At 37.7% G+C, this 20,557-nt stretch overlaps 1 protein-coding gene across 1 annotated transcript in view; it reads left to right on the top strand.

Moving 5' to 3' along the window:
- LOC122565558 (mucin-16-like) overlaps positions 1-20,557 on the top strand; it is a 112,965-nt gene that overhangs the window by 66,931 nt on the left and 25,477 nt on the right. Inside the window, exons 70-91 of the mRNA XM_087975849.1 lie at positions 47-201; positions 349-416; positions 1,174-1,343; positions 1,481-1,507; positions 4,929-5,083; positions 5,198-5,265; positions 5,951-6,120; positions 6,296-6,322; positions 9,345-9,499; positions 9,591-9,658; positions 11,219-11,388; positions 11,535-11,561; positions 12,428-12,582; positions 12,670-12,737; positions 13,919-14,088; positions 14,257-14,283; positions 15,466-15,614; positions 15,704-15,771; positions 18,311-18,480; positions 18,650-18,676; positions 19,628-19,782; positions 19,875-19,942. Coding sequence (XP_087831975.1) covers positions 47-201; positions 349-416; positions 1,174-1,343; positions 1,481-1,507; positions 4,929-5,083; positions 5,198-5,265; positions 5,951-6,120; positions 6,296-6,322; positions 9,345-9,499; positions 9,591-9,658; positions 11,219-11,388; positions 11,535-11,561; positions 12,428-12,582; positions 12,670-12,737; positions 13,919-14,088; positions 14,257-14,283; positions 15,466-15,614; positions 15,704-15,771; positions 18,311-18,480; positions 18,650-18,676; positions 19,628-19,782; positions 19,875-19,942 — 2,317 coding nt within the window. The remainder of the gene's footprint in view (positions 1-46; positions 202-348; positions 417-1,173; positions 1,344-1,480; positions 1,508-4,928; positions 5,084-5,197; positions 5,266-5,950; positions 6,121-6,295; positions 6,323-9,344; positions 9,500-9,590; positions 9,659-11,218; positions 11,389-11,534; positions 11,562-12,427; positions 12,583-12,669; positions 12,738-13,918; positions 14,089-14,256; positions 14,284-15,465; positions 15,615-15,703; positions 15,772-18,310; positions 18,481-18,649; positions 18,677-19,627; positions 19,783-19,874; positions 19,943-20,557) is intronic.

Consider the following 20,557-nt stretch of genomic DNA (forward strand, 5'->3'; position numbering starts at 1 on the left):
CCTTGTTCAATTCTCTGTCTAATATCTACCTTACGTTTGCTAATAGCGACATTACCAACTGTGACCACAACAGAACCTCCAAGTGTCGAACGGAAGCCAATTGAATTCAACGTGACCTTTGTTATCACTAACTTGGAGCTTACAGAGGACCTACAAAATTCTTCGCTGTACAATTCTGTGTCAAATAATATTTACTATCAGGTAATCAATACATTACAAAGGCCTATGAAATTATGTCACTTTCCAGACACAATTGTATCATTACACATCATGGAAGTAATGCATGATACAATTAGATCAAGTGTAAATGAGAGCTTCACCCTCAAATATCAATTCATTTTTTTGCAGCTCACTGCCCTGTACAACAAGAGCAACATTAATGCAAATTTTTCAGACTGTAAAGTTGTTGCCTTCAGGTGAGATATTTCATTTCTGAAAGTTGAAAATATATATCAACATTACTTATAAATAAGAGCTTGCATCATGGAAGTGTCATTTTAACTGTGTGAAAACATTTAAATTTGTGAATTGATGTCTCAATTCAGAGGGATATGCTACCATGTGCCGTAGATCTGATTTCTATGCATGTCATGTTCATTTGCATTGAGGTTCAGTTTACCTTGGAGCAGTGTTGGAGGTCAAGGCACTGTCTTCCAAATCGTTTTTTTAAACCCAGTGAATTTTTAATATTTGTATAAATTATTGATGTATTTGTGTGAATTACTTTTGGCGGCATGGTGGCTCAGTGGTTAGCACTGCTGACTCACAGTGCCAGGGATGTTGAATTCAATTCCAGACGGAGGCCATTTTCTTTAGTGTTATTTGGACATTGCCCCCATATTTTTCGGTTTCCTCCCACAATCCAAAAATGTGCAGGGTAGGTCAATTGGCGATGTTAATTTGCCCATATTGTTCAGGGACGTGCAGTTTTCGTGCATTAGTCAGGGGTAAATGTAGAGTAAAGGGAAATGGCTTTGGGTAGGATACTCTTCGGAGAGCTGGTGTGGACTTGTTGGGCCGAACATCCAGTTCCAACACTGTAGGGATTCTGTGTACCGCACATCAGTAATTGAAATGGGAGAGTGTTAGATTCCTAATCACAAAGTTCAGTAATCTGTTCAGAATTATCGATGGCATTTTGATAAACACTTTTATTCTGTTTTCTTTTAACAGCCCAGCTGTTGATGCTAATACTCGTGTGTACGCAATCTGTACATTCAGAAATGATTCTGATCCTCAGGAAGTGAACAGAGTTACCGTGTACCGAACATTCCGAGACAATTCTGTGAATATATCTACATTAGGACAATATATGTTGGACAATAACAGCCTCTATGTAAATGGTAAATTTTATTCATTTTTTTCGTTTCTTATCTAAATTGAATTTGTTACCTTCAAAGGCAATGTTTCAATTGTATTTTACATTAATCGTATTTTTCAATGCCTGAGATGATGCAAATTTATGCATTTAATTTTGCAGATTATCACGAATTAATCTTTTCATCCAGTAAGTATTATTTCTGTGCTTTGTTTATGAACCTTTCCTTTGATTAAGCTGGGTGCTAACAAATAACACCCAAAACCAACCCAATTTTACTTGATATGTTATCAAACAGCCTGCTTTTGAATTACAATGTTTTTCATTTCTACTTGGGGTTTCATTCCTTGTGTGTTGGATGTACCGGTAAATCTTCAAAATGAAGAATGTTATGGAAGTTTCACCAGAGCTTCTGTCTTTGTACCTGGCTTTTCCCAAAAAATAGGCCCCCACAATACTGTTCATTCTGTTAAACTAATGTGACCCCAAAGTATATGCCTGCCTTCACCCTTTCTTATTTCCTGATCTGTAGAGGTGACAGTACAGTAGTATACAGACTGGAGGGAGTTGCTCTGGGAGTCCTCAGTATTGAATGCAGACCCTATGAAGTCTCATGGCTTCAGGTTAAACATGGTCTAGGAAACCTCCTACTTATTATCATGTACCGCCTCCCTCAGCTGATGAATCAACATATCTCTATATTGAACAACATTTGGAGGAAGCACTGAGGATGGCTAAGCCACAAAATGAACTCTGGTTGGGGGATTTAAATGACCAGCACCAAGAGTTGCTCGACAGCAACACTACTGATTGAGCTTGGTGGATCTTAAATGACACAGCTGCTAGACTGAGTCTGCAGCAGGTGGTGAGGGAACCAACAAGAGGGAAAACATACTTGACTTCATCTTTACCAATCTGCCAGCTGTAGGTGCATTTGTCTATGAGAGTATCAGTAAGAACCATCACTGCACAGTCCTTGTGGAGACAAAGTCGAGCATTGAGAATATCCTCCATAATGTAGTGTTCTACTATCACTATGCTAAATGGCTCATTCTATGAACTGATCTTGCATCTCAAGACTGGCATCCATGAGGTGCCGTGGGCCATCAACAGCAGCAGAATTGCATTCCAGCACAATCTGTAACCTCATGGCCTGGCACATCATCCCCCTCAACCATTACCATCCGGCCAGGTGATTAACCCTAGTTCAATGAAAGGGGCATGCCAGGAGCATACCTGAAAATGAGGTCCCAGCCTGGTGAAACTACCAAACAAGACTACTTACATAGCAAACAACATAAACAGCAAGTGATAGACAAAGGTGTGCAATCCCACAATCAGTAGATCAGATCTAAGCACTTAGTCCTGCCACAATTAGTTGTGAATGGTGGTGGATAATTAAACAACTCACAGGAGGTGGAGGCTCCACGCATCTCCCCATCCTCAATTATGGAAGAGCCCAGCACAGCAGTGCAAAAAACAAGGCTGTTGCTTTCACAGCGATCTTCAGCCTGAAGAGCTATATGGATGATCCATCTCACTCTCCTCCAGTGATTCCAGCAGTACAGACAACCCTCTTCAGCCAATTTGATTCACGCCACGTGATATCAAGAAACAGTTGTTGGCACTGGATACTACAAAGGCTGTGGGCCCTGACAGCATTCTGGCAACAGAACTCTAAGCCTTGTGCTCCAGAATTTGCCAGTACAGTTGTAACACTGGCATCTACCAGGCAATGTGCAAAATTGCCCAGGTATGTCCTCTATGTAAAATGCAGGACAAATCCAACCCAGCCAATTACCACCCCACCAGTCTACCCTTTATCATTTGGCAAGTATAGAATGTGCCATCAGTAGTGCTGTCATGCAGCATCTGTTGAGCAATAACCTGCTCAGTGAGACGCAGTTTGGATTCCACCAAGGTCTTTTAGTTCCTGACGTTATCACAGCTTTGGTTCAAACATGGACAAAAGAATTAAGTTCCAGAGATGAGGTGAACGTAACAGCACTTGACATCAAGGCTGCACTCGACCGAGTGTGTTATCAAAGAACCTTAGCCAAACTGGAATCAGTGGCTGTTGGGGGCAAACTTTCTGCTGGTTGGAGTCATACTTGGCACATAGGAAGATGATCATGATTGTTGGAGATCAGTCATCTCAGCTCTTGGACATCTCTGAAGGAGTTCCTCAGGATAATGTCCTCGCCCCAAACATCTTTAGCAGCCTGATCAATGACCTTCCCTCCATCATAAGATCAGAAGTGGGGATGTTCGCTGATGACTGCACAATGTTCAGCACCATTCGTGACACCTCAGATACTGAAGCAGTCCATGTTCAGATTGAACAAGGTCTGGACAATGTCCAGACGTGGGCTGACAAGTGACAAGTAATATTCACATCACATAAATGCCAGTCTAAGACCTTCACCAATGAGAGATAATGTAATCACTGTCCCTTGACATTCAGTGGTGTTCCCATCACTGAAACCTCCATTATCAATATCTGAGGGGTTACCATTAACCAAAAACTCAACTGAACTCACCACATTAAGACAGTGGCTACAAGAGCAGGTCAGAAGCAATGAATACTGCGACGAGTCACTCAACACCTGACTCCCAAATCCTGTCTGTCACCTACAAGGCACAAGTCAGATGTATGATGAAATACGCCCCACTTGCCTAAATGGGTGCAGTTCCAACAACACTGTAGAAATGTGAAATGATCCAGAAAAAGCAGCCCACTTGATTGGTATGACATCCACAAGCATCCACTCCCTCTGCCACCAATGCTCAGTAGCAGCAGTGTGTACTATTTGCAATATGGACTGCAGACATTCACCCAAGATCCTCAGGCAGCACCTTCAAAACCCATGACCACTTCCATCTAGAAGGACAAGGGCATTAGATACACGAGAACACCACCACCTTCAAGTTCCCCTCCAAGCCACTCACCAACCTGACTTGGAAATATATCGCTGTTCCTTCACTGTCACTGGGTCAAAATCCTGAAATTCCCTCCCTAATGGCATTGTGGTTAACTTATACCAGGTAGACTGCATCAGTTCAAGACGGTAGCGCACCACTACCTTTTCCAGGCCAACTAGGGACAGGCAATAAATGCTGGCCAGCCAATGACACCCACATCCGGCAAATGAATGAAAAGAAAGTGACCATCTGGAACAGAACCAGTGGATTTGGACCAATGGCATGACTTTTAATATAAACTGCATGTTAGTTAATATATTAACTAACTTTCTGAATATTGTCAGACCTCACTCGTAAAAATAAATCTACTGCATGTTCAGTTACTAAGACAATTTCAGTGTAATTGCACGTTCAATAGAAAGGAAAGTTGTCCCTGCCTCTGAGTCAGGAGGTCCAGGTTAAAGCCCCACCATATCCAGAACATCCCTGCATAGGTTTATCAGAAAATACCTGAAAAGGAAACATCTGTTGACTGTGAGCTTTCAGCCCCCCTCAAAGAATTCTCAAATTGGCAAGATATTATTTTGGTATTCTTAATCAGTGTTGTGTTCAACATTTATAACACAAATTATGCAATCAGAGAAGTATGCTCTGTTTGACTTAATACTTCTCTAATTCTTCTTATTAGCAATATCGCCGATCATGAGTACCACTCCAAACCCAGAAATGAAGACCCTTGATTTTAATGTAACCTTCATTATAACAAACTTGGCCCCGACAACAACTCTACAAGACTCCACGACTGCACTGTATAAATCTGCAGCAAGTATAATTGCTTTCCAGGTTAGAGGTTGATTATAATTATGAAACCAAAATCAAGTGATCTTTAATACTTCATTTATCTATCAACTTTCAATATGTTTCTGTCTAAAACCCATGCTTGATCTTTTCCCTTAGCTGGATTCATTATTTAATAACAGCAACATCAACACAACATTCTCAAGCTGCAGAGTTATATCTTTGAGGTGAGGAATTTCAGTATTAAACCTCAATGCAATTCATCTCAAGATCTTTTAAATGTATGAGAAAATACGTAATATTGAAAATTGCTAAACTACTTAAAATTTCCAGTTATTGTTCAGTCGAGTTGTTTTTATGCTTAAATCATTAATATTATTAAAATGTTGTTTGTTTGTTCTACTTGACTGTTAAAAATCCTACTGCTGTCAGCAACATTAGTTTCAATCGACTTGTTTAGGGTGTTTGATTTAAATTACTGATGGGGAAGTTTTTGTAAACACAGATTCAAGAACATGTTCTTTCATAGGTCACTTGTCCATTCAAAGTTTCCCCTTAAGTTAAAAGTTTACCTGCTTTCTCAACTTATCTTTTGATTCTCGATTTGTCTCATGCCCATGCCTGAGCCATTTCTTTGCAGTAAAACTGCAATAACTTAAACTTTGAATTTTGTGTACTATGTTCATTTTTTACAATATACTCTTACATACAAGGGGGGAGACTGAACACCAATTATGTAATTGCTGTCAGCAGCCCTTCTGTGTACCCAACAGATGTGTCCTTGCAATTTAGGTTCCTGACCATTCTAATTCTGCCTCCCACTTTGACCTCACCCTCCCACACGCTTCCAATAAAGATTGTAACCAAAATTCCAAATTATGTTTTCTCACTTATTTACCATTTATTTTGCAGTCTAGCAAATATTGATGACATCGGTGTGTATGCAATCTGCACATTTAGAAATGATTCCTCTGCTCAAGAGGTTAATAAAGTTACTGTGTATCACGAGTTCAGAGACAACACAGACAGCATTTCAACCTTAGGAAGCTATTTACTGGACAATAACAGCCTCTACGTAAATGGTATTTTGCATTTAATTTTAATATTTTGAGCTCTTAAGTTTTATTCTGTTTGTTTAAATTAAATTGAAATGCATTCAAATTGAAAATGGAAGCCCCATATTTCAATATTTAGCAATGACTTTTCACCGGACTCATCTCATAAAAATACTAATACTTCAAAATATTGATTTTTCAGGTTACCATGAATCAACTCCTTCTTCAAGTGAGTATTGCTTCTGTTTCTGTTTCTTCTCACAATGTCATTTATTATTGTGGAATACAAGGCAAATTCGATACAAAAAGAGTTATACCTTACTAGCATTATAATGTTTCTCACTTAAAATTGATACAGCATTTTTAAATTTCTGTTGAAAAGTATTTTGAATGATTTATCAAAGATTCTCAGCTGAATTTCCCAGCTTTGCATTGTCAGAAACAGAATGAATGCGTCCTGAAAATTATGAGATAGGCCCTGAGCCCTGTACCAACAGCATCCGCCATTTTAACTAACATAGGTTGGGATGTTGACAAGATTGCCCACTCCCACAAGATGTCAAGGCACTTGGGTCCATTAAGAGTCCAATTAACTTGAGATTAAGGAGGCTATCTGGAATTTTACAATTGATTTACAATTTCCCATTATGTCAAGGGTCAGTTTTACTGCTTAAAAGATGGTCACTCAGCAAACCAGGCAAGTCTATTGAATATAGCCTGCCTGGATGAGGGTGGAGCAAGATGATGCTTTGAAGCTACCCTCATTTTCCACAGTGTCCAAACCCATGAACACACAGTGGAGCCTTTTCTTTTTCTCTATCTATTCATAATAATGTTTTTAACAAAGAATCTGAGAGGGCAACTTCTTTTTGAAGCACTCCCTCAGTTACTTGTCGGAGCAGTTGTTAACACGTTGGGGATTGTTCAGTCCATGCTGTCCAATTATAGGTTCACATTGAACTGTAAACATCGGTCAATTGATTTTTCATACATTGTCTTGTGAGTATGGCCTGTACTCTTGATCACTCAAAGTCTGTACATCATCTACAAGGCAAAGTTAGAAATATAATGCAATCTGCCTGGATGAGGCATTTCCAATGACCCTCATGAAGCTCAACACCATCTCGGACATAGTAGCCTGCTTTTTGGCACGACATGCAGCAACTTAAATGTGCACTCCCTGCACATGGGTGTGACAGCATCCATGGATGCTGTCAGGCCCACTGTGATCTCCAGTATTTGTTGTTTTCAGTTCAGATTCCAGCATCCGCAGTAATTTTCTCCTGTATTATATCAAAGACACACTGGTGCAATCACCAATTTGTTTTACCAACATCTTCAAGACATGTGAATTCTATCCCCTAGAAGAGATGTATGGGAATGCCACCACCTGCAAGATCCTCTCTAAGCCACACACAATTCTGCTTTGGAACAATATCACTGTTCCTTTTCTAACACAGATCAAAATCCTGGAAGTCCTTTCTGAACAACAGTGCGCATACACCTACACCACGTAGAATGCAGGGGTTTAAGAGGGTGCCTCACACTACCATCTCATAGTCATAGAGATGTACAGCACAGAAACAGACCGTTTGGTCAACTTGTCCATGCCAGCCAGATATCCTCAATAAATCTAGTTCCATTTGCCAGCATTTAACCTATATCCCTCTAAAACCTTCCTATTCATATGCCCAGCCAGATGCCTTTTAAATGCTGTAACTGTACCAGCTTCCATCACTTCCTCTGGCAGCTCATTCCATACACACACCACCATCTGCATGAAAAAGTTGCTCCTTAGGTTCCTTTTAAATCTTTCTCCTCTCACCTTAATCCTATGCCCTCTAATTTTGGACTCCCCCACCCGAGAGAAAAGATTTTGCCTATTTATCCAAACATGCCCCTTATGATTTTATAAACCTCCATAAAGTCACATCTCAGCCTCCACACTCCAGGAAAAGTCCTGCCCTGACTTGCCATTCCAAAATGCAGTACTTCATATTTGTCTAAGTTAAACTCTCAACTGCCACTCCTTGGCCCATTGACCAATCTGATCAATATCCTGTTGTACTCTGAGGTAACCTTTTCAAAAGCTCTTAGGAGTAGACAATAAATGCTGATCTAGTCAGTGATCCTCACATCTGTGAAACATCTTTACCTGTTATGAACTGCCAGAGGAACAAGTTGATTGATTCTATCAGTCAATTGTTGGAAATTACCTATCTGAAATCATGATGGTGCCTACTCTACACGTTAACTACACTAACAACCAATTTAAGATTATCACTGGAATTCTTAATTCATGCTTGTTATTAGAGACACATTTTCAAATTATAAGAAACTGTTCTCTGCACACAAAAGGGATACGTTCAAGCTTGAACCCTTTGAATTACTTGCTCAAATGGAAAGGCTATTACTTTGTCCATGGCAACACTCCAGCCAATCAGAGTTAATGTGCCAATGAATCAAGATTGCTTTTCTCCTGTAACTTAAATAGTTGTGATCATTTGGAATTTGGCATCCCTGAGTACAAGGCAAAATCTTTACAACTTGTTTCATTTCATCAATATTCAACTTCATTTACAATGCTATCTAACTTAGTGAGATCAATACATGTGGATTCATGATTCTTAAGCATTCATCTAAACCATAAAGTCACTGAAAAGGCTAAGGCATCAATCAGTGCGGGTGGGACACATCTTGTCAAAATGAGCTCAAAACTTTTCTCCTATGTCTTAACCAATTTCCTATCAAAGTCAATTGGTTAAACCCAATACTCATATCTGTTATCAGGTTCTTGTGTGAAATCTTATCAATATCCTTCTGGATATGCCATCATTTATTGTTTGAGTACCTTCTCAAAAGATGGATTAATAGATTGATACTTCAGCTGTAAATAAATGGAATAGAAGAGGAGTTAATGTTCTGAATTAGACTTGCAGCCCAAAATTAAAAATGGCAGAAAACTCCAATTCAATGAAATACTCAGAGAATCAGGAACACTTCTCAGACAAATAGACAAACAGCTTCATGAGCAGTATTTTCTATTTACTTCTGTACGTGATGGAAACAGGTTATTGTGCAGTCTTTTGATTGAGTGGTCTCTAAATTTCTCAGAGCTCTAGCTCCGATTTGAAATATTCTACTGCAATTTCTATATTGTTGAAGATTTTGCCATCACTGTCTTAAATACAAGTGATGCAGTCGCAGAGATATTTTATTTTCAATTTAATGCTTTTCATGTTTCTTGACAGCGGTATCACCAATTGTGAGCACAACTCCAAACCTGCAATCAGAACCTTTTGATTTCAATGTGACCTTCATTATTACTAACCTAATCCTGACTGAAACTTTACAATCTCCCAATTCTGCGCTGTACAGATCTGCTGCAAACATAATTACTTATCAGGTCAGTCCACAACTTAATTATTGCAAATATGTAAATTTAAATTAATTATGATACCCCGGTCCTTAAAACTGTGATTGCTACTTTCCTTTAGATGAACAACCTGTTTACTAACAGCAAGATCAACAGAACATTCTCAAGCTGTAGAGTTCGTTCTTTCAGGTAAGGAATGTTGACATGAATTAAATGCTCCTGAGGTTTAAGATTACTTCAACATTCGGTGGTGCAGTGGTTAGTACTGCTGCCTCACAGCACCAGGGACCTGGGTTTGAACCCACCCTCAGGCAACTGTTTATGTGGAGTTTGCATATTCTCCCCGTGTCTGCTTGGGTTTTCTCCGGTGGTCCAGTTCCCTCTCACAGTTCAAAGATGTGCAGGCTAAGTGGATTGGCAATGCTCAATTTCCTAGAATGTTGAAGGATGTGTACCTTAGGTGGATTAGCCATGGGAAATGCAGGTTTATAGGGATATGGTAGGAGGTGGGTCTGGGTGGGATTTTCTTTGGAGGGTTGGTGTGGACTTAATAGGCCAAATGGCCTGTTTCTACACTTAGGGATTCTATAATTTAGTAAATTACTTCATACCACAGAAATGTTACGGTGGAAAAATGTTCCAATTATTGTACAAAATTCCAATTGTTGTTTTTATAGTCAAATGATTAGCATTATTAATTGTTTCATTGAGGTGTCAGTAGACTTTTCCTTTTCTAATCAAATGGTTTGGGTCATGGGATTTAATTGGTTGATTAATTTCCTTAAAAGAGATAGGTCACACGTTCTTGCACAGCCAGAAATAAAGGGGGAGTTAACATTTCTAATGTACTTTTGTGAACAATCTCAGGGATCTACCTCTCTATTGTATCTCAAAGCTAAGATAATGAAAGCTTTTACACTGATTATGTAACATCTGTACCTTCCTTGAGCAGCTAACTCTTCTGTTTCTGAAAACATTCTGACATTACATATGCTGGAATGATAACATTCAAGCAGTTAATAGTACAGAAGACTGATATCTTTTCCTTAGCTGTAATTTTTATCGTAGTGAAGACATAATTCACTTATGGTGTCGTTATTCATAAAAGATCATTCACATTGACCCTTAGTGAGATCACTGCTGCTCTGCATCCTGGGATTCTAACTGTTAGCTTTCTTTGTGCTTTTCTATGTGCTTTTCTCATTGGTTAATTCATTCAGCAAGATGGCACATTTTCAGTTCACAACAACAGCAACAGTATGCAGGTTTGATTTCCATTCCAGCTGAGGTAGACTTACGGCCTGCCTTCTCACCCTACGCCTCAGTAAATCATGATATAAGCCATGGCATGGTGGCCCTCCTTAATCAAGGTTGCCACCTGAAGAAGAAGAATGTGTCAAAAACTAGTTATCATGGAGCAAATCAGATTTAATTTTGAGAACATAAGCATAAATATGCTGTCATCTCGTAAATATTATGGGAAATTAATATATCATTTTAAATGAATAATATCCCTTTACAGAGGAATTTCAATGTACATGTTAGTCAATTAGAATGATCAAATGCCATTTACTTTGAATCAATTCATTTTAATACACAGCTGATATACTTCTAAGATACACAACATTGAGGAATTTCGGCCCCAGTATTTTAATATGTCCTGAGGCACCCATGAATGTTTAGTGCTCCTGTCTTGCATTTCAGGTTATGTTTTCTGACTCACTTTATGACTTATGTGTTTTTTTACAGTCTGGCAAATATTGAGGACACCAGTGTGGATGCAGTCTGCATTTTCAGAAATGACTCTAACCCTCAGAAAGTTAATAAAGTCACTGTATATCATACGTTCAGAGACAACACAAAGAGCATCTCCACCCTAGGAGCATATTTGCTGGACAGTAACAGTCTCTACGTGAATGGTATTTAGTATTTCAAGGAGATACTCTTGTTTGATACATTCTGTCAACTTGAACGGATTAATCTGATAAAATTGATGATAAACATTCTTTGATAATAGTTTTCCACCAGGCATTTTTCATTGCAACACTTGATTTTGGTTTTTCAGGTTACCACGAATTTGTTCCTTCTTCCAGTGAGTATGGTTTATATTTCTGTATTTCTTTAACTCTGCATTTTAATGCAATGGATAACATTGAGGAAATGAAAATGCTTGAATTGCCAAAAATTATCTGTTGAGACTACTCTTTCACTTATCTCACGGGGCTGTGCCATTGAGGGCAAGGCCAACATTTCTGGTTCATCCCTGATTGCCCCTGAGGGAAGTTAAGTGTCAATCACATTACTGTGGTTCAACTACTTTGATTAGTTTTATATTCATAATTTATTGGACTAAATTAAATGCTACCAGATTCCATGATGAGATTTGAAACCATGTCCCTAGAGCATTTGCCTGAGACTCCGGAATATTAGCCCAGTGATATTACTACCGTTTCACCATGTCTATTGTTAATAGATGATCTTATTTAATAAAACAAAACAAACACCTCGAATTGCGAAATTTTTGAAGTTTTAGCCAGAGAGTATACGTATGTTATGTTCATTCTGAACTTCTGTGTGAGTTATATTGATGTGCTGATACTAAAATAGAACAGAAACTGCATTTTGTGCATTAAATTAGACATGTAGCTCAATTTTATAATAAGCACTGGACTCCAAATCAGAAGATACTCAACAAAACTAGGAGAATTTTCAGATTACAGATAAGTAAACTGCTTCAGCATCATCAAGTAATTTTTTTATCCAGCTGTGTAGGTGATTGCAAATATATGCTGGATGGCACTTTGAATGAATGGTATCTCTCAAATATCAAAAAACTCTAACTCCAAGTTCAAAAAATCTGCAGTAACACAGATTTTGATGCATTTTGTCTTATTGACTTTAAAACAAATGATACAGATACAGGAATGTTTTACTTATGATTCAATGTTTTTCTCATAGCCATATCACCAATTATGAGTACCATTCCAAACCTGCAAACAGAGCCTTTTGATTTCAATGTGACTTTTGTTATTACTAACCTGAACCTGATTACAACTCTACAGTCTCCCAGTTCCGCACTGTACAAATCTGCAGCAAATATTATTGCATATCAGGTGAGTCTACAACTTAATTATTAAAAATATATTCTAATTGATTGAATTGCATTTCTCTCTAAATTACTGATTATCACCTTCGTTCAGATGAACAACCTGTTTACTAACAGCAAGATCAATAGAACATTCTCAAGCTGTAGAGTTCGCTCTCTCAGGTAAGGAATGTTGATGTGAATTAAATGTTCCTGAGGTTTAAAGATTACTTAAACATTAAGTAAACTATTTCCTGTGACAGAAAAATTACAACGGCAACCTTTTCTGGTTACTCTACAGGATTTTGACAGTTGTTTTTGTGACCAGATAGTTCATATTATTAATTATTTCATTTAGATGGCAATAGAGTTTCAAGGTCTTTTTTTTTATCAAAAACTTTGGGTTTTGGGATTAAATACCTGATAAAAGAATAGATTTCCTCACAAGACTACAAGCCATCAATAAGTCACATTCTTGCACAGCCAGGCATAAAGGAAAAGATAAACCTTCTACCATACTTTGAAAACATCTTCATCGATGCGATCTCAACTGTTTCACAAAGCCAAGATAATGAAAGTTTTTACATTGACCATGCAACATCTGCATGGTCCTTCAGCTAGCTTTTCTGTTATTGAAAGCATTCTGACATTGCATGTGCTTGAACGACTATTCACGCAGTTGACTGAAGATTGATGCTTCATCTGAGCTGCCATTTTCTTCATGGTGAAGGCACAGTTCACTTGTAATGTGTTGGAGACAAAAAATCATTCATATTGACCTTCAGTGAGGTCAGTGTTGCTCTACATCCTCGGTTCTTTGGCTATATGCCTGTCAGGCTGGTTAACTCATTCAGCAAGATGGCTCATTTGTGGTTCGCAACTACACCACCATGTTCAATCTGTCTAAGGTAGACTTGGGGCCTGCCTTCTATCCCTGCACCTTTGTAAAACTTTGATATAAGCCATGACATGGTGACCCTTGATTAATCAGGTTTGCTGCTTGAAGAAGAAAGGACCAGTTTTCATCTCCTTGAATGGATCAGAATTAGTTCTGGAATCATAAATAAAAATGTACTGTCACTTTATGAATACTATTGGACATTAATGCACCACTTTACACAAATAATATCCTTGTACAGAGAAAATTCCATGACACAATAGTCAATCCACATGATAAAATCCTATTTACTTTTAACCTATTCACTTTAAAAGACGGCTGAGACTGATATATTTTAAGATATGCCTTATTGAGAAATTTCTGCCCCAGTATTATAAAAATGTACACAAGCACCATGAAGTGCCCCTAACTTGCATTACTGATTATGTTTTCTAATTCACTTTGTGTATACGTGTTTATTTTACAGTCTGGCAAATATTGAGGACACCAGTGTAGATGCAGTCTGTACTTTCGGAAATGACTCTAATCCTCAGGAGGTGAATAAAGTCACTGTGTACCATACGTTCAGAGACAACACGAAGAGCATCTCCACCTTAGGAGCATATTTACTGGACAGTAACAGTCTCTACATAAATGGTATTTAGTATTTAAAGGAGATATTCTGTCTATTACATCCCATCTTATTAATTTGAATATTAATCTGATAAATTGAGGAAGACTAAACCAACCACGAATTTATTTCATTATTCAGTGATAATTTTTCACCCAATTTCTATCATAGAAACATTTGACTTTTTTTTTCAGATTATCATGAATCTGTTCCTTCGTCCAGTGAGTATAGTTTATATTTCTGTATTTCTTTAACATTGTGATGGATAACACAGAGAAAATTCAAATGCCTGCACTGCCAAATATCATTTGTGATGCAATATTTACGTTTTAAAAAAAGAATGTCACCGTCTGTGGCCATTGATGTCATGGCCAATATTTGTTGCCAATGAATTGAGGACAGTTAAGAGTGAACCACATTGCTGTTTGCCTGGAGTCGCATGTTGGCTGATCATGTATGATTTGATAGATTTATTGATGCCATTGTTTTTACCAGACCACATGGATGCTCTCTCATTAGAGAGAGACAACTGGTAGTGATTTAACCTGAGGGCTACCGTACCCCAGGCAAGGAGAGAGGTTGAGAAGAAGGGTCTTTTGTTGTAACCTCAGCTGGAGATGGGAATTGAACCCACGTTTTTCGACATCACACTGCTTCACAAATCAACCATCCAGCCAATAGACCTCAACTGACCCCTGATCGACACATTTACTTCCTGAAGGACATTAGTTAAACAGTTGGGTTTTTGTGACAATTGATGATATGATTATCATCATCACCATTACTGAAATTAGTTTTATTTTCCAGATTTATTGGATTCAATTTAAACGCCACAAGCTACGGTGTTAGGACATGAATCTACATCCCTAGTCCAGTGATAGTCCCACTATTAAACCATCTCCCCTGTAAATAGATAGTCCTAGTTTTTTAAAAAAATCCCATTTAGTTATATCCTGGAATTAAGAAGTTTTGAGTTTCAGCTATAGACTCTCTGTGTAGTATGTCATCCTATCCGTTTGTGCATGTCATATTCATAGACTGATGCAAATACTCTGAGCAACAAGAAGAGAAACAGCATTTTTAAAAACAGAATTAAACCTATAGCCCAAACGTAAACCAAGATAGCAACAGCTTCAACGAAATCAGGACAATTTTCTACAGAGAGGAAAATTGATGCAAGATAATCAAGGAAGGTAGTTTTTGTCCAGTTAGATTTCTAATTACAAATGTTATCAAATCGCCCTTTAAAGGAAAATATGTAAACAGGCATTAAGTTCTCCAGTTTGAAACAATTTGCAGTAGCTTCTACCTTGAATAATTTATCATACTGTCTTTAATACAATGGTGCAGTCACAGGGATATTATGTTTTCAAATTCAATGCTTTTTACATGTTCCCTGACAGCGGTATTGCCTATTGTGAGCACAACTCCAAACATTCAGCCTTTTGATTTCAATGTGACCTTCATTGTTACTAATTTGGCCCTGACTGCAACTCTACAATCACCCAGTTCTGCACTGTACAAATCTGCAGCAAATATTATTGCTTTTCAGGTTAGTTGGCAACTTAATTATTACAAATATATATTTTAATTAATTGTATTGCCTTTGTCCCTAAAACTGTGTTTGTTACTTTCTTTCAGATGAACAACCTCTTTAGTAACAGCAAGATCAACAGAACGTTCTTAAGCTGCAAAGTTCGCTCTTTCAGGTAAGGAATATTGACAATAAACTTCAGTATTTATTTCAAGATTACTTTAACATTCAGTAAATTTATTTCATAAAGCTTGCAATGACAGAATTTTTTCTTCTTCTCTGGAGTTCTGCTTAATGATTCTGATCAAAACATTAATATATTTTAATGTTTAGTTTATAACTATCAAGCATATGCAGTTGCTTTAAGTGCCAAGGTTTACCTACATTTCATGAAACTATGAGACGTGAGATTTAAATGCATCCATAGGTCAGAGATTCTGGCATGTAATCAAACATATAAGAGATATCATAAATTCTCCCAGATTTTTTGTAAGCTGGCTCGAAAATGCATACCTTTGCTCTCTACTATTTTTGCAAGGTAAGATAACAAAACACTTGATAGTTTTTGACAGTGATTATGCAACATTTGCATGTCCTTCGAATAGCTCACTCATGTTGAAAGCACTCAAAGGTTACAAGTGTTTGAGTAACAATATTAGAGCAGATAATGGTAATGATAATCATGGGAACAATAGCCCAGTCAGTCTTATGTCTGTGGTGGGCAAATTATTGGTGAGGATTTTGAGATACAGAATTTATGACTACTTGGAAAACCATAGATTGATTAGAGATAGTCAACATCGCTTTGTGAGGTGTAGGTCCTACCTCACAAGCCTTATTGAATTGTTTAAGGATGTGTCAAAATACATTGATGAAGGTAAAGCAGTGGATGTAGTGTACATGGATTTTAGCAAGGTGTTTGATAAAGTTCCCATGGTAGGCTCATTCAAAACGTAAGGACGCATGGCATACAGGGAAATCTGGCCATCTGGATACAGAATTGGCTGGCCAACAGAAGACAGAGATTGGTAGTAGATGAAACGTGTTCAACCTGGAGCTCAGTGACCAGTGGTGTTCCGCAGGGATCTGTTCTGGGACCTCTGTTCTTTGTGATTTTTATAAATGACTTGGATGAGGAAGTGGAAGGATGGGATAGTAAGTTTGCCAATGACATGAAGGTTGGTGTAGTGGTGGATAGTGTAGAGGGCTGTTATAGGTTGCAATGAGACATTGACAAGGGGAGAACTGGGCTTATAAGTGGCAGATGGACTTCAACCTGGAAAAGTGTGAAGTAATTCACTTTGTAAGATAGAATTTGAATACAGGATTAAAGGCAGGATTCTTGGCAGTGTGGAAGAACAGAGGGATCTTGAAGTCCATGTCCATAGATTCCTCAAAGTTGCCACCCAGGTTGATAGAGTTGTTAAGAAGGCATATGGTTTGTTGGATTTCATTAGCAGGGGGATTGAGTTTAAGAGCCGCGAGATTATGCTGTAGCTCTATAGAGCCCTGGTTAGACCACACTTGGAATATTGTGTTCAGTTCTAGTCACTTCATTATAGTAAAGATATGGAAGCTTTAGAGAGGGTGCAGAGGAGATTTACCAGGATGCTGCCTGGACTGGGAGTGCATGTCTTATGAAGAAAGGTCGAGGGAGCTAGGGCTTTTCTCATTGGTGCAAAGAAAGATGAGAGATGATTTGATAGAGGCATACAAGATAATGAGAAGGCATAGATAGAGTGGATAGGCAGAGGCTTTTTCCCAGGGCCAAAATTGCTATCATGAGGGACCGTAATTTTAAGATGATTGGAGGAAGGTTTAGGGAGATGTCAAAGGTAGATTCTTTACATAGTGTGTGGTGGGTGCATGGAATGCACTGTCAACAGTGGTAGTAGAGTCAGATACATTTAAGCGACTCTTGGATAGGCACATGGAAGATAGTACAATAAAAGGTATGTACATTAGTTCGATCTTAGAGTAGGATAAAAGGTTGGCACAACATCGAGGGCTGAAGGGTCTGTCGTGTTCTCTGTTCTATAATACCACTCACATAAGCTGCTGTCTTGTGAAAAAGTAGTCACGCTTCACTTGTTATTCCTCTGAAAAATTCATCAGTCACATAAAACAGAGAGAATTCAATGCTGCTCTGTATCCTGGGTTTGTGGTTTCCAGCAGGTAGCTTCTGTTTGGATTTGCACTTCCTGGCCAGTTAACTCAGTTGTGTAGATGGCGGGTGTGTGGTTTACAATTACACCAACAGCATTTTGATCGTCATTCTTGGAGGCAGACTTCTTGCCCTGCAGTAAAATCTTTGATTTTGCAATGGTTCAGTAACTCTCAAATAATCAAGGAAGCTACTGTAAGCACAAGAATACACAAGAAATTAGTTATCAGCTCTGTGAGATGAATAGCTTTGATTCTGCAAAGAGAAACAAAAATATGTTTTGTGCCTTGCAAATACCAAATAACTATTTGGAATATATTTCTTTTAAAAATAGATGCCTGTAAAAAGCTAATTCAGTGAAAATAGTAGTTAATCAGCATGATAAAATCCAATTTAATTTAAACCAATTCACTTCAGCACACAATTGACATATAGTTTCGTTGTACCACAGCAAGGACATTTGCACCCCAATTTACTTCATTGAGAAATATACTTGCATTTCTGATTATGTTGTCTAACTCACTTTGTTGTTTATATGCTTATTTTACAGCCTTGCAAATATTGAGGATACCAGTGTAGATGCAGTCTGTATTTTCGGAAATAAATCTGATCCTCAGGAAGTTAATAAAGTCACTGTATATCGTACATTCAGAGACAACACAAAGAGCATCTCCACCTTAGGAGCATATTCACTGGACGCTAACAGTCTCTACATAAATGGTACTTTACATTTAAAGGAGATATTATGACTATTACATTGTATTCTATGAATTTGAATGTGTAAATTTGATAAAATTCAGGATGTTTAATCTAAATGCATGAACTTTATTTCACTTTTTAATGATAACATTAAATGTATTTCACAAAATATGTGATGTTGATTTTTCAGATTACCATGAATCTGTTCCATCTTCCAGTGAGTATGGCTCATGTTCCTTCATTTCTTTAAAGTTTCCTTTTAACATAGTAGATAGCACAGAGGAATTGGTTAGTTAAACCTGGCTTAAGTTGTTGAAAGCATTAAGTGCACAATACTTACTGATTAAAGCTATTAGGTATTTTTAATTCTTTAAACCATTCCTTCATGGAATTGAGAATTCTTGAAATTTTAGCCAGATGTCGTGCATGTGCAATTAGAATATAATGAGCAGTACTCAGAATCTGATATCTAGGAAGAAATTGAAAAAGAATTCAAAGCTCCAAAAAGATTCAACAAAACATGACAAATTATTTTAACAATGTGCAGCTGAAAAATCACCAGTTCATGAAATGTTGTTCAGTTGCACAGAGAATAGCAAATGTTGTTGAAAGGCCTTTGAGTGCACTGTATTACCAAATATTGAAAAACCCTAACTCCAACATTAAATAGTTTATGGTGGTTTAAATGTTTGGCTTGTTTTGGCCTATTTATTTTAAAACAGATGATTGCTACATAGAGATGTTTTATGGACGTAGGTTTGCTCGCTAAGCTGGAAGGTTCATTTTCAGATGTTTCATCACCCGACTAGATAACGTCTTCAGTGGGCCTCAGGCAAAGCACTGCTGAAAATTCCTGCTTTCTATTTGTATGTTTGGGTTTCTTTGGGTTGGTGATATAATTTCCAGGAAATAACATAATCACAGGAAATGGCATCATCAACCCAAAGAAACCCAAACATATAAATAGAAAGCAGGAATTTTCAGCAATGCTTTGCCTGAGACCCACTGAAGATATTACCTAGTGGGGTGACAAAATGTATGGAAATGAGCTTTCCAGCTCAGCGAGCAAACCTATATCCAGAACCTCAACCTGAGCTACAAATCTTCTCAAAACCCGCTAAGAGATGTTTTATTTTCAATTCACTGTGTTTCTGTTGCTTCCTGACAGCAGTATCACCAACTGTAAGCACAACACCAGACATGCAAACAAAACCTTTCGATTTCAATGTGACCTTCATTGTTACTAACTTGGCCCTGACTGCAACTCTACAATCATCCAGTTCTGCACTGTACAAATCTGCAGCAAATATTATTACTTATCAGGTCAGTCCACAACAAAATTATTTTAAAAAGTATGTATTCTAATTAATTGAATTACAATTACCTCTAAAACAATGATTATTACCTTCTTTCAGATGACCAAGCTATTTACCAACAGCAAGATCAACAGAACATTTTTAAGCTGTGAAGTTCACTCTTTCAGGTAAAAAATATTGACAGTAAAGCTTTATAGTAGTTATTTAAAGATTCCACTAACATTTAGTAAATTATTTTATACTACAAAAATATTACAATGGTAACTTTTTTCCAGTTATTCTACAGAATTCTGATTGTGGATTCTGTGATGGGTGCAGTAGCAGTATTTAATTTTAATTTGTTTCTGTTAGATAGCTTTGGGTGTTTTAAGGCCATAAGGTATTTCCATGTTTCCTGAAACACTTGGTGTTGAAAAGTTTAAGTAACATATTAAAAGGAGAGGTTTTCTTGATCCAGGACCCAAAGCATTAACAGGTCACAAATTCTAACAAGACATGAAAGAGATGTTCCACTTTCTACCATATTTTCATAAACACTCTCCGGAATATACACCTTTGCTCTCTACGGTTTCTGTAAGCTAAGTTGCCTTCAAGCAACTTGCTTGTCTCTTGTTGAAAGCATTCAGACATTGGAAGTGCTTGAATTACGGTATTAGAGCAGATAATTGCACTGAATCTTGATATTCCTCCAAAGTTATAGATTCTTACTGATGAGGACACAAATCAAATTATTTCTTTGAAAAAATATACCATTCACAAGGAATAGTGAGGCCACTGTTGTT

The sequence above is a fragment of the Chiloscyllium plagiosum genome, unplaced genomic scaffold, assembly GCF_037043375.1.
Source record: "Chiloscyllium plagiosum isolate Xiang-an unplaced genomic scaffold, Cpla_swu_hap1 HiC_scaffold_28, whole genome shotgun sequence".
Classification (NCBI taxonomy): domain Eukaryota; kingdom Metazoa; phylum Chordata; class Chondrichthyes; order Orectolobiformes; family Hemiscylliidae; genus Chiloscyllium; species Chiloscyllium plagiosum.